General features: G+C 36.0%; 1 protein-coding gene and 1 pseudogene across 1 annotated transcript; one reads left to right on the top strand and one right to left on the bottom strand.

Moving 5' to 3' along the window:
* The first annotated feature begins 263 nt into the window (after positions 1-263).
* LOC128028854 (dixin-A-like) lies at positions 264-6,498 on the top strand. Its single transcript, XM_052616178.1, has 13 exons — positions 264-722; positions 2,614-2,723; positions 2,794-2,948; positions 3,365-3,451; positions 3,564-3,617; positions 3,751-3,801; positions 4,036-4,140; positions 4,274-4,327; positions 4,523-4,612; positions 4,899-4,970; positions 5,069-5,230; positions 6,024-6,090; positions 6,428-6,498. Exons 1-13 carry the CDS (start codon positions 700-702, stop codon positions 6,496-6,498), a joined length of 1,101 nt encoding a protein of 366 aa, XP_052472138.1. The 5' UTR covers positions 264-699.
* A 997-nt stretch (positions 6,499-7,495) lies between these two features.
* On the bottom strand, positions 7,496-14,789 carry LOC128028853 (transmembrane protease serine 5-like; annotated as a pseudogene).
* Between the last annotated feature and the right edge of the window lie 213 nt (positions 14,790-15,002).

Raw genomic sequence — 15,002 nt, 5'->3', positions numbered from 1 at the left:
CCATTCAGCCACAATATATATATGCAGATTTCTTTCTCCCATGCTAAATTATGGGGATCTAACTAATTTCCCTTTCAAAAGGTTTGGAAAGAAACTGAGCCCAGGGAGGGGTGAAGATGGAGGAGGGGAGGGTAAAAAGAGCTGGGCTGAACCATGTCTGACTCCTAAAAAAAAAGAACAAGGTAGGGGGAAGACGAGGAGCGAAGAAAAACAGAAGGGCAGAGGACAAATACCTTATAATTGCCTTGAGAAAGGCACAATAAACAGGGAGAATGAGAAACCGGAGTCATACGAGTCACAGAAGATGCTGTGTAGATTTAAGAAGGGGGACGGCAGACCATTCCAAAGCTCTTTTCTCCCGTTATGGCTCAGAACTGAAAACAGGATTACCTCATGCATCTCATCATAAAAACACATGTTGCCTCTGATCAGGATTTTCAACGTTGAGTCTGTGGGGATTTAATCAGGGTTTACAGTGCAAGTGTTAGGGCTGGCCAAAGGACGACCTGCCAAACAACATCTGCATGGACTGAGATCTGTCCTCCATCAGACTAGACTGGCAGCTACGTGGACACTTGGATTTGTGGACACTTTGGACCGGCGCTGTGCCGTCTGCGATGTTGATGACACTCTGCTGCTTCCTCGAACCCCACGGGTTGGGCTGGATCAGAATGGGAGGTTAAAAGGGCAAATAACATCATGGGAGGCAAACAAATGAAATGGTATGAATGAAATTCCACAGCTCCCTCTCATTTCTTCTTTCCTGTGTCCATCTTCTATTCCTTTCCATTTGGATGGTCCCAAGAAATCAGATTCATACTACTGTCTATCATTTTCTTCATTTGACTGCAATGTTGTGATGTGGCTGTATATGAATATATTATAACCTATAAGGAGTGAGACCTCTGAATGTATGTCTGAATTGTGCCCATCATATTGATGCGTGGGTGTTGCCTGCTATTGTGAAATCACCTTGCAACCGGGAATCACTGGCTTCAATATGGCTAGTGTCATCTACATGCTAGATGCTCAGATTTATGAATCCACTATTTGGTTCATTGATGTGTTAAAAATGATATGGGATTTTGATACCCAGTACATAAAGAAGTCTTACAAGTGGAATAAATGACTAGGGAGGATCTTTGTTCGCACCTGTAAATGTTTCATTGTTTTAGAGTAATTAGTCTTTTTAAAAGCAGGTTTCTTGGTCTGTTTGGACCAGCTTCAAAACACTAATGTGTCACACAGATATGTCATGGCAGTGGATATTTAAGCAATTTCACTGTGACAGCACGATTAAGAGGTTACTTGCACAAGACACAGTGTATAGATTCATTTAAAAACCCAAGGTCTTGAGACATACTTTGTAAAAGTTTAACAACTTTTAACTCTATAAAGCAGTGTCACGCAAAAGGCACTGCAAAACACACAAGACACAAAGACAATGGTCAAACGCATGCATCAAGTGGATGTTTAAAGGTTGGAAATCCAAACACTGATTTTACAATCTGAATTCACAAGCTGACCAACTGTAAGCAATTGCAAAAGTATAACTGTAACGTCCACATTCAGGCCAAGAACACATGATATTACTTTTATTCAAGTTAATTTAAATAAAATATATTTTCAGTTACTTTTTCAGTCTTTTTGCTATGCCAAATGAAAATAGATTCAACAACGATATGTGCCTCTGAGAAAAACCCACAATTCTGGCCTAATGGAATAAATTTGGGTTCGACAAAACTGTTGAGAGAATGATTCAGTGATTCACTCAAAGACTTTCATGAGATTTGTTCCTTGAATGAATCATTGTTTTGATTTGTTATGATTCGAAGAGTTACTGAACTTCTCCCTTTTTCATCCCCACAGCTTGGAACAAAATAAAATGGGTGATGAAACAAACCCATTGTCCATAATGCACAGTGAATGTAAAGTACAGTGTGATATGAATGGTTTTAGATGATTATTTTGTATGACTGGTTTACAATAAATCAACATGTTCCTCTTTGTATAAATAATCAACATTTAGTAATACGCCACCCCTCAGAGCAGCAGTCTGCTTTGATTTCATGCCTGTGTACACATCCCTTAATGTAGTCATTTTCAGAAGCTTAATCAAGAAGATGTAATCCTGGTTAATAGTCCTTATCAAAAAGTCATAATCAGTTTATGCACACAATACTAAATTGATGACTCTAATCAACTGAGAGAGTTGCTTTGTGTCTTATTCTGTGTGACAGACTTCATTCTGTCTTAATTTCTTTGCTAGATCTCAATTTCAATATTGCATTCCCAAGCCAGAGGAACAACTAGAGTGTTGGAGATAGAGTCTTTACTGAAAACAGATGAATTGCATGTGACTTATGGATTCCCTGAAACTTTATTAGAGCAGTTTTGAAACTGAAAACCTGTATGATAATGGTGACATGTCTATTGTAACCGGAAATTCCCTATTATTATTTACATGTGCTAAAAGTGAACACATTATACCTTATGCACACGAAAGGCTTTCACTGTCATCAAATTACTCCAGGTGGTTATATATGAATAATAATTAGGTCCATGCAAATACATGGTTATCTTCCTAACTGATTCTTTGCAACATCTCTCCAGCCTCAGTTCATCCAGTCCAGCACACACACCCAAGGAAGAGTACATTATTGCCAAATCTGAAGATTCAGGAGAGCTAGTGTGGAACCACACAGAGCAACCACAAAGCCTAGGTAGGAGGTTTTCCCTATACTTGACCCTACTTTCCATACTGTTTCTATATGTTTCTTGTATTTTTTGTAGAGCATGTAGTGAAATCCTCAGCCACAGAGCCATCTCCTGGCCCAGGGCATGATGGGACAGAGGAAAGCAGCACATGGGAGGAACAGCTATGTGCCCAGCAGGAACAGCTGGAGAAGGAGATGCAGGAGACCAGGAAAATGATGAACAGGCTTCAGGTAAGTTACTTGGAAATATTTAAATATCATTGTTTTTGTGACATCAGGCTTTTTATGTCAAATACTGAACTCATGTGCCTGAAGACTGGAATAGTGTTACTTGAAAATGTAGCTTTGCATCACAGAAATAAACTACATTTTAAAATATGTATTTTTTTTTTTTAAATCGTACAGACCCAAAACTTTTCATTGGTGTATATTACATAAAAATATGATTTAACTGTATTTAGAATACATACAATGTTATAAAATTAGCCACAGCGGGATAATGTAGTCTGACTGATCACATAATGACTGTTGTTTGGACGACTATTGGTTCAACACCATATATGTTCACGGCGAGCGGTCTAGTTTACAATAAGTTACCTCAATGCTTAAAAAAACCTCACACTCACTGTACCCGTGTCTTCATTCAGGCCTTACTGCTGCATGGCTCTCTACCTGAAGACGAGCAGACATCTACCCTGAGCTTTGGAGACAGTACCAGCTCAGAGCAACAGCTGGTGATCTATCATTCTGCTTTTCTGTGCTTTCTGAGGAGTAATGTGAGAAGCTGTGCATGTCTCATTTTCAGTCTATTACTAATGACATATTCATTTTATCCTGCCACTGAAGATTTTAACCCGGAGTCGTCTTGACCAGAGTGTGGAGGAGTCTTTAGATCTGAAGGTAAATTATATTGCTGAAAAAAATATGAATGATAACAATTACTGATACAGACTGACAGACAGACAGATATATAGAGTGCAAACATAGTACAGTTTGCGTACTAAATGAGAGTTGTAATGCATTTTTTTTGCAGAGAGAACTTTTAAGATACAAGCAGGAGGCACATAATCTGCAGGCTATAAAAGTGAGAGCACATGACAATCAGTGTAGTGTGTTTTATATATAAAACATATGTATGTATTTGCATGAAATATACAAAATATAATTCAAAATTCAAAATTTATATTATTATATTATATTGTAGAAGTGTGGATAATTATTCATAATTATTCAGCATTAGCTTTTGCAGTGTAGTACACCAGATTTGTTGCCATTTGGGATAATGTAATTTGGTCCCTGTGTCCATCTGTCTACCCAGGATGCCTTGCAGCAGAGAATGTCTGTGCAGGAGGACTCAGTGCTGCAGCTCAAGCAGGAGCTTCTCAGATCCAGCATGGCCAGAGAGGAGCTGGAGGGACAGAATGTGAGTCTGACATCAACGCTAATTATAAAAGAAAAGAATAATAAACTAAAAGAATACAAATATCCAATCGCATTTAGTTCTTCTCTATAAATGTGTCAAGTATTTGACATTTTTTCTTCTTCTTCTTCTTTAGGTCGAACTAGAAAGAAAGCTGAGTGAACGGAACAGATTGCTGAGTGAATATAAAGTAGGCAAACTCATCCTAATCATGCTTAGTGTTTAGTGTTCTTTAATCATCTTTTGTGCTTTGATGGACAAATTATTATTATTTTTGTGAATTGTGGTTTTTTGAAAAACCACCGCAGCAATTTTTTGAAACCCGCTGTTGTATATAATACATTCATGAAAATACTTTTTCTCTCACATGCACTTGTCTTTGTAGAAAGAACTCGGGCAGAAAGACAGACTTCTTCAGCAGCAGCGAGCAAAACTGGATGAAGGATTGCTCAGGATCAGTGAAAGCTTTCATAGGGTAACTAAATGAACTACTAGGGGCCGATTTATTCAATATTTGTTTGTCCTTTAAAAAGTTTTATATTATAATGTTGCACATAAACACTCTGTAGCTGTAATTTATTTAACTAGTGGAAGCCATAGCGCACCAAGAGTCTCCTGACCTTCCTAATCTATTTAGCTTTGTATTTATTAGACATTCCCATAAAATGGATTAAGATATAAGCACAAACAACTTTAAATGAATTTGTAGTGCATAAATTCGTAGTGTTCTACAATTATAATACAAAAACTGCTTGCTCCAGTTGTCAGGCTGTGAGAATAATGTCTACAGTCACATGATGGACACATCCTCTGATGTTTTCCAACACAGAATGGTGAGTCATGGCATACTTCAGTTTAAAAAGAATTTGCTTAATTTCAAATAAATGTGTGTATCGTGTGTTCTTTGGTTATGGCTGGGTGTGTGTGTCAGAGGGATGAGCTACAGCTGGTGCGAGATGCTCTGCGCGGTCTTGGGGACAGTTTCAGTGGTCATGACCCGCAGCACCACACGCTGGAAACGCTGGAGCAGGGAGTGAACAATCTGGTGGACCGTCTCCACACCACAGAGAACAAGAAAAGGCAGGAGAGAAAGGCAAGGCCGACGTTTAACTGTATCCATCACTACTAACAAAAATATATTCCAAGAATGCTTGCTAACATTGATGTTATGTTATAAAAATCTTGACAATGAAATATTTCTTCTTGGCAAAGTGAACGTTAGAGACATCATTAAGAGAACATTACATTTGATCATTTTGCAAACATCATGGATAAGTTACTTTTGAATGTCATCTTAAACATCTCTAACACAAGTATTAATGCTTAAAAATAGGTAGATAAATGTCTAACTAAACTGTTTCAAAAAAAAAAAAAAAAAAAACTTTCCATGATTGACAAATAAATATATATTTTTTGTAATGTTTTGACACATTATTAAAGACCAGATAACTTTGAATTAATGTTCTATTAACATTACTGGAAGAAAAGTTTGTTTACTTAGTTTGAAACTTGCCATAATGTTCCATGTTAGCTGAAAATATGTATTAAAGTCCAAGTTTAACAGATTATCAAAAAAGAAAAAAATGCAAGAACGTACTTGGTTCTAAGCATTGGTTTTTGATCGGATTTTGAGATGTAGGCCTTGCACTGGAGACGGATGAATGTGAGCTTGCACGGGTGGAGATTAAGTGGACTAAATTATTAGAGAAGTCCTGCATGCATCACCACTGAGAAGTCTGACATTTTCAGTCCCAGGGGAAAAAAAGTCCATAGTCCATAGTGCACTTGTCCAGTTATGATATTTGGAGTTCAGAACATAAAAAAAAAAAAAAATCTTAAACATGCATTTAAGCAATGCATTTTGTGAATTTTTTTTGTGCTACCAGAGCTCAACTAGGTCTCCTGGACGAAAAGCCAATCACGCAGACCGAGAATCATGGCCATCAAGCTCAAGTAGGTCAATTCAGTGTTATTCTGCTAGAAATTCATGCAGGGTACCACTTTTTAGAACAATGAGTGGCTTTTCTGTAACCTTTCTGTCGTTTGTGGTTGTTGGATTCAAAGATCATTCACATTCAAACTGAATTATCTTGCTTTATTTTATGAAGCAATTCACTGAAAAGAAAAAAAAATGCTTAAATATAGAACATTCAAAGTTTTCTCTACAGAGGAGCAATATTTAAGACAAATTCAATAGTTTCAAGCATAGCTAAAATATATTTATATATATATCAACTTTTGATTCACACCAATTTCCATAAATTCTTTGTTATTTTTTTTTTTTTTTCAGAGATGGCTCATTCTCACAGTAGCCCCGTTCTTAGTGCAGCAGCCTCAACCAAAGTTAAAATGCCATTTTAAGAAAGCATATCAAAAATGTAATTTTTCACTAAGGTGTATGTTCATAGTATATGGTAGTGTTGTGAATGCAAATGCAGTTGACACATATCTACCTTTTTCTGCACAGGTGGAGGCTTTTTTATGTGCTTTACATTTTCTAAAATCTCAGCAATGCACAATATATCTGTGTTATATTGGTTATTTGCTGATATTAGACACTTGTATTTCATTTTTCTAAGCTAAACTAAATGTAATCTTCATCTAATCTATGAATGAATATCCGTTTCCATACTGTATTTTATGATGCTATGTCTAAATTCCCTTTAAAATGAGAGATTTAAGTTTTGATTGTTGTATTTTGAAGTTATTTAAACAAAATAATACTTTTTTTAAAATCAAATATTTATTAAAATCATTAATTATTTTTTTTTCAACAGCAATGACATGAAATAATTATTGGTTTATAACAGAATTTATTTTGGTGCATCCCTAGACAAAATCTATTATAGTTTCATAGTCTGTGAATAAAATATATCTGTTGAGGCCAAGAATGATCTATATAATTACTTATGTAAAAGTGAATTTCATTGCATGAACTTGGAGACAACAGTCTGTAATAACAACTATAGTGTTTATATTTTCAGTTTCTTGGTAAATAAGAGTTAGGTGTTCTCATTACAGTCACTGTAACTTTTAGAGTCTGTTTCTTCTTATTAAATGTTGCCGTGCATGTGTCTTCCTTGACCAACTCAGGAAACTGAAGATGAAGATAATACAGGTCTCCTACATCCAGGAGAATATCACCCTAAATAATAAAGAAACACCCTCTTATTGAGTACACAACATGAATAAAACCCTCAAGAAACATGTACAATATAAGGTTTGCGGAAAAAAAAAAAACAGAACTTGGGACAATTCAATTTATAAAACAAAAAGGGCAACAGTTTTGTAATTAACACGTCACCCCACAAAGCTGACGTACTGGTGAGACCTGATTAGGCTGGTTTCTTCTCCTGCTCTAAATGTTCAGCTGGATGGTTGAATCCTCATTACTCTCAGCCAGCCGTAGTGAGGAGATCTGCTGCAAGAGTGTTGGGACTACACAAAGATTGCACTACAATCCTCAAAATCGGATAGACCTGCTGCAGAGCTTATAATCATAGCCTGGGATTCCATGCTCAAATTGTACGAAAACCACTGTAACCACTAAACAAAATGCTTGTTAAATATCCTTCCAAAAGAAGTGCAACAATTTAACGTTACTCGTGCTGAGTCGAGAGACTAAACTAATATGAAAACTGTTTGGAACTAACGGTACACGGATGTTTATGTTAATAGCCTATCAATAATTAGTCTTACACGACAATATTTTGTTAAAGAGAAAGATAAATTATCAATTCAGGACAAGCTTTTATCCCTCCCTAAACTCATAAAAGCTTACCATAAAAACGAATCTAATACATGCACTTTTCCTTGTCTTCTGATAGATAGCGCTGTTTACTCAAAATAACCGTTTCCATTCAGGACTGCCAGGGGCATCAGAACGCCGGATCTTCCGAATTAAATATGTTTTTTGTGTTACTAAAGACGTTTACAAACTCTAAAAAGCGATTTTAAATACAGTAAAATTGTTTGGTGATTCATCTAATGATTTATTGTAGTCTCTGCAAATTTGTAAAATGTATTAAATCGAATCGCGTAATCACAAGCGACTATGATTGGACCAGGCTAATCAGCGCTGAGAAAAGTAACAGTTAGTACGTGATTGCAGCGGGCCCTGGCATTCAAGTACCAGACTCTTGATGTACGCGGTGTTAAAACTTGTAAATTCGCGTAGTTAATTAAATACTCTTTATTAGGCTCTCCAGACAGAAAAAAAAAAAAAAAATACCTGTGCTAAAGAACAATAATCACACATGAGCTAGTCTGACCAACTAACAGTTAGCCAAGTCACTTTTCTGATTAAAATTGAGCCAATCTACATTTTGGTAACTGACTTTAATGACCAGTATTACAAGAAAACAAATATGATGGCTAACTTTTTAAAGACAAGTTTAAGTAGTTTAAACTCTGAACCTTGTTTTCTTTTTCAATATATAGAGTTTATGGGATTTTTAGAATAAAAAAAGAAAACAACAACAACAGAACAGCACTCATTTTTGTTAAACATTTATTTTAAAACCACAAAGTAACACAAAATACAGCAAAACATGTAATGTACAAACATCTAAATGTAATCATTACATTTCTTTATAAATATTAAGGCTTTACATAATCAAATAGAATAAATTAAATAAAAGGCCACAATTTATAAATGGTCAGGATATTCTTCTCTTCCTTTCTACTATCAAACGTGTCTTTAGTAGCTCTAGGAAAGGAATCAAGTTGAAAGCACAGTGTCAATTAACAGCTTCAGTTTATATATCAAGGGTCATTGAAGCCTGTCTCTTCATTTACTTGCCTCTATAATGTCATATATCCACCCTAAAAACTCAGCCACTTTGGTATAAACTCCTGGATGGTTTGGCTCAGCACAGCCTGTTCCCCAGCTAACAACACCAACCAGCCTCCAGACATTCTCATCCTGGCAAACCAGAGGACCTCCACTGTCCCCCTGAGAAAATGTGAAGACATTAATACATATTCTCACCAACTCATTAGATAAATCTAATTTAATTTAGAAAAAAAAAAAAAACATTTCGAGTAGAATGAAGCTCACCTGACATGCATCTACTTTTCCTTCTGTATATCCAGCACAGAGCATCCGAGGGGTGATCTCTCCATTGTACATGCATGAGCTATTGCATTTCTTTGTGCTTATTAAAGGTACAGGTGCCTCTTTGAGAACCTCTGGTATATGAACTTAAAAAAAGATTGGATACATGACATAATGCAATGTCTAAATCATAAAAATAACAAATATTAAATCATTTTAATATACATGCATTTAAATATGCATTTGTAGAAAAACAATACCATCATCTGGCTGTGTATATCCCCAACCAGAGATCCAACACTGGGTTCCTCCTGGTAGATCATAATCATACTTAGGGAGACATACAGGTCTGATGGTGTCTGGGTGTATAAAGAACATTTACAACCTGAAACAACTAGTAGGTATGAAATACATGGCATACACAGTGACAAATTTACTAGATATTGGTCACCTGAGAAATTCAAAAGAGTTCTTAATTTCACCAAAGCGATATCATTGTCATGAGTCCTGTGGTTGTAATTCTTGTTGTAGATGATCCTCTCCACAGCTAAGCCTTGGTACTGAGCCAGTTTAGCTGAATTGCTGGTTACAATACCAGCATAAACCACCCAACTGGACACTTGAGGTAGCCTGTAGCTTCAATAAGCAAGCAAATCAGATGATATGCACACTTAATTGGCTTATGGTAAATTCCTTTGCAGAACTCAATGTGAAACTGAAACTTTAGTGGCATTATGTTTCATGTTACAGTGCCTGTCATCTGGTTAACCCTGTGTCTTTTGTATTAACTGCACCACATTCCAACACTGTTGTCAACAACTACATAGTTACAGTGGGTGAGTCTCACAAAAACGTGTCCTTTTAGGGTTAAAGAAATAGTTTACTCAAAATGAAAATTTGTTGAAAATGTACTCACCCTCAGGCCATCTGGTACGTAGATGAGTTTGTTTCTTCTTTGTAATGATTTTGGGGAAATTTAGCTGCAGTGAATGGGTGCCGTCAGAATGAGAGTCTTCTCACAATCACAATCATCCCATTATTCACATGACTGCAGTACATCAATTAATGTCTTGTAAATTAAGAAGCTGCATGTTTTAAATAATCATAAAATCAAGGTACTGTTTCTTCAGACTAAAAAACGAGTCTTATATTCATAATATTGCTTTCTCCATAAATAAATAATTAAATCTGAATCAGGAGAGAAATATGTACAAATCAAGATGCATTTACAAGTGAAAACAGTCCTAAGCAGTACTAAACTAATTTGCTATGATGTAAGAGGACAACAGGGGATGCACTTTTTTAACTGGAGGAAGTGTTATTATAGATTATGGACTCTTATTTGGGTTCAAACGCCTTTATTTGTTTCTTGCAAAACATGCATTTTTTTTTTTTTTTACTTTAATTGATGTTAGATGTTAATTGATGGACTGGAGTCATGTGGTTTACTGTTTTTATCAGCTGTTTGGACTCTCATTCTGACGGCGCCCAATGACTGCAGATGATCCATTGGTGAGCAAGTGATAAAGTCTGGTGAGATTCACCCAAAGTCAAAGTTATTGTAAATGAAGAATCTTACTTGTGGACACAGTGAGCAGCTGTAACTATCCATTGGTTGGTGATGATGGATCCTCCACAGATGTGGCGGTTACTGTAATAGAGACTCACTTGCCAGGGCCATCTGCCAAGAGTGGCTTCAACTCCTCCAACAATCCTAGGCAGCTTTGCTCTGGTCCCGCACTCTACAATGAAGCAAATAATAAACACTCAGCTGCAGACACACAGTGTATATGGATAGTATGTATTATTTCAGACTAATATATTAAGACGCACCAAAACATTTCAGTGCTATGACCTTTCCTGTACTACAGCTTCCCCTGCAAAAAAATAAATAAATAAAATAAAAAGTGTGACAGTTGTTCTGGAAATCCATTATTTGTATTTTTCATGACTACCTGAAACGCCATAAACTCTCAAAATTGCTTTGGTGTTCTGAAGTGATTTGGACAAATCCGTCTGTGTAGTTCGGCCCAATATCAGTCAGATTCACCCCTTTGTGCTTTGACAATCTGAAAGAAGAGATTATTTTACAACACTTGATATAGTTCATCTAAAAATGGACTTTTTTAAAAAGAAACTTTTAATTCAATTCAAAGTTCTCATTTAATTCCAAACAGAATTTCTCAGTGTTCGCTGTAGCCATCAGATCCATGCACTACTTTATCTCAACAGTAAAATTCATACAAGTTTGAAGTTACATGAAGTAGAGTAAATGATGACAGAATTTTTATTTGTGAGTGGACTATCCCTTTAATATCCCTTAAAATATCTGTATGCTGCACACGTCATGTTTTGAATTAGAAGGGAACATGGCTTCAAAGTACATTTCGGTACTGCTGTCACTCTTTGAATGGTTGACCTATAGAAAACAGCCACAGCTGGTAGTCAAGTGAAAGGTGCTGAGAGCAGCAAGTGTGTGTGTGTGATTCAGCTGTCAGCATGCTCACCTCAGATAGCCCAACTGTCGACAGACGAGCGTTCCCAGAGAGGAGTTCCACCTCTCGTAACATACGGGCAGCCACGTCTGTAGCTTCTCCAGCTGGATCTCCAGAAGAGAGTTCTCAGCACTGATCCTGTAAAACACTGAGCCCACGTTCAGTCAAAATCCCTCCTAAAACAACATACTGTAGCACAGTGAATAGGGCTGCTGTTAGGGGATAACCAGTTCACAAGGACTGACCAGATTTTCAAGGCTTTTATGAAGGAGAGGACTTTTTAAGGTGAACGATTCACCAGAATGAAACAGACGTTCAATTGCTTAATATGATAAAAAATGATTGTTTAGGTGCGTGTGTTTGATTTTCTCATTTGCTCAGACATTAAAAACAGCAGTATGTATTCGAAAAGCTGCTGTAAAGGTTTTACTATTGGAGAACTACCATGAAAACAACTGAACTATTGTCACACTACTCAAAAACGTACACATTATAGTATACTAAAGTTATAGAGTTGCTTGGTTTTAATTAGTTACAATGCCAGCTATGTAGTCCACTTAATTTTTACTTCCTCTCCCTTAAGTTTGCTTCTCTTGTTAATGTGTTGGTTACAGCTTTCGCTGGTCATTGTTTATGTCACTTTGTTAATAGTGCCAGTGAGTTTAGATGGATGTACACTGTGCTGTTTACCTGCTGGGTCACTATTGTTTTTGCAAAATTAGCAAATAAAGGGACCTCTATTACCTTTCCTTGCATCTGTCACAGAGGTGTCATCGGTTACATTGCAGAAGGATGTGTCTTTGGTGTCTCCTAAACTCACAGGGCTCTGAGCTGAGTTTGGCCTTAAGAGAATTTTCACTGGAAAAACATTAAAGACATTAAATGCAGAAATATTTCATTTGAGTGCTACTGTGTGTATACATTACAATTGCACAGATTTCACCAAAGCTTTTGAATTATTTAACTTCTTACCTATGAACCAAACTCCAATGACAACGCCTCCCAGCAGACAGAGTACACACAGAGCTGCAAACACTCTCACCAGTTTATGGGCCGACACTTTGCCAGGCACTTTATTAAATAATAATAGTCAACAAATGTCAAAAAAAAAAAAGATAATAATAATCATATTTTGGTAAAGAGTATTACTTAGAAAGAATAAATAATTACAAAGAATAATACTGAAACAATCTATATCTTGCCTGGATGGAGAAACTGTAGCTCTCGGATCCAGGTGGGATTATTCTCATTCCTGTCCACCTGCAGATGCTCTGGATGGAAAGTCTGTCTGACCACAGGATTCTCAATCACTGCCACAGCATCTCTCCTAAGACTCTGTAACAGAGCCACTGATATGATCAATATCAGTGTCATATTGTATATGAAAATAAATGCTCCTATTCTGTTCATGAGTGTTCAAGTTGTAATAACCCTTCATAACTTCATAGTGAAATTCTCAGACAACAATGCTGTTTTGATCCTTCTGTATGAACATATTGATCCGTCGGTCTATTTTTTAGAGGTATCAAGGTTTATACTGTAGAATGGTGTGATCTAAACCACTTTATTTTAAATACAAAAGTACAGTCTGAGGCGATTATTTTGACCCCAGCTCAGTAGGAGATGGTACTCCATGACTGCATGGTTTAGTAACATTATAGTATTAATCTTGCGCATTCCTTCAAAATTGAAATATGGAAGACTATAGGGAAAAGAGAATGTCAGAAGAGAATATCACCTAGAGTTGTTATGGTCGGCGTGATTTTGCAAAGTAAGACATGTTCCTGGATTTTTTTCTGATCCTGGACCAACATTATTGTACAAAAATATAGACTTGACCCAATCCAATGTGCTTATTGTTATATTATTATTATAAGTGTCAATGTAAATGCACCTTGAGTCTGTATGGGGACAATAAAGTGTCGTTCGTTCTTTCATACAATAAGTCATAATAAAAGAGATCTGGTTTAATGTACTGATGTCAGTAGATTAACAAATATTGACGTTTGCTTTCATAACGTTCATACTTGTGCTGAGTTTAAATACAAATTAACATTGATTTAGTCAAACTTTGTACGGCAAATAAAAAAATGCAATACATATGTTGTCACCATTTGTTTTTTAAATTATATATATATATATATATATATATATATATATATATATATATATATATATATATATATATATATATATATATATATATATATATATATATATATATATATATATATATTTGTGACAAATTGTTGTGGGTCATGTGAATTTATTTTTTCTAAATAGGTTTATATTTGAATAAACCTATAACATACACTATTTCAGAAATAGCACACCATTTTAATCATGAGCTATCAAGGAGCACTAAAGAGCACAACACTGGTAAATGTGTTTTGTTGTGACTACTCTTGCTATCTTCTATGCAGTAGTACTATGATGTTATTGCTATTTCAGGTAACATTGAATACATAAAAAAGAACTTAGAAAAATAGCAACGTGATGATAATCAGTGTGATAAGTTGGCTTTAGAAAATCCTTTATGTGTATATTAAATATGTATACAATAATTTCCCCTGATAAACAAATAATAAACTAAATTAAGTTGAAATAATTAATTGTCACTAAACATAAAACACATTTTAGGAAGACACACCCGCAAATAGAATCATTCTAGCATATAATACTCATATAGACTGAAAATATAACACAGATATGATCTTAATCTTGCAAAATATAACACATACTGCTGAAAAAAGCATATTATTAGATATGTTTCTTTATATGAACATGCTGGGAGTAACTCACCATGTTTTGGTTGTTTGGATCCAGGTGTTTCCTGGAGGGAGCTGCTCGGACTGCTCTCTCATCCACTCACCTCCATTACAGCAGAGATGCTGCAAACCAGCAGCTGGCTGACAACTGAACAGAATGCAACTCTGGATTTTCACTCCACAAAGAGACAATGAGGTCAGCAGTGGAGCAAAGAATGAACCCGTTGTTTTACCAAGGGGGTCATGGGGCCTATCCCGGCTGCCTGAACTAGCCCTTTGTAAGGCCAAAGATATCCACCTGTTACTGATAGGATACAGACTGATTAGCACCATTTTTACCTGCGCCAACAGAGGTGTGTCATGGAGCTTACCTGACAGTTCACAGCTTCTGGGAAAGGGTTGTAATTACAATATGTTGAAAAGTCTCATATCAGGATATAAGAATTTCTAAGCAGACAGATGGAGAGCAAGTATGCTACAGAATTTCAGTATTTCTTGTTGTATGGTGTTACACGTCGCAGCTAGAGCTGCAATTGTTCTATTATT

The sequence above is a fragment of the Carassius gibelio genome, chromosome A15 (assembly GCF_023724105.1).
Source record: "Carassius gibelio isolate Cgi1373 ecotype wild population from Czech Republic chromosome A15, carGib1.2-hapl.c, whole genome shotgun sequence".
Lineage (NCBI taxonomy): Eukaryota > Metazoa > Chordata > Actinopteri > Cypriniformes > Cyprinidae > Carassius > Carassius gibelio.
The sequence above is the reverse complement of the archived record's forward strand: the minus strand, read 5'-3'. Positions and strand labels throughout refer to the sequence as shown.

Bases quoted from the DNA above. Each gene is read 5' to 3' on its own strand.
- LOC128028854 (XM_052616178.1), top strand. From the start codon at position 700: ATGGGAGGCAAACAAATGAAATG. The intron at 723-2,613 runs GTATGAATGAAA...ACATCTCTCCAG, and splicing joins GGAGGCAAACAAATGAAATG to CCTCAGTTCATCCAGTCCAG. The intron at 4,971-5,068 runs GTGAGTCATGGC...TGTGTGTGTCAG, and splicing joins ATGTTTTCCAACACAGAATG to AGGGATGAGCTACAGCTGGT.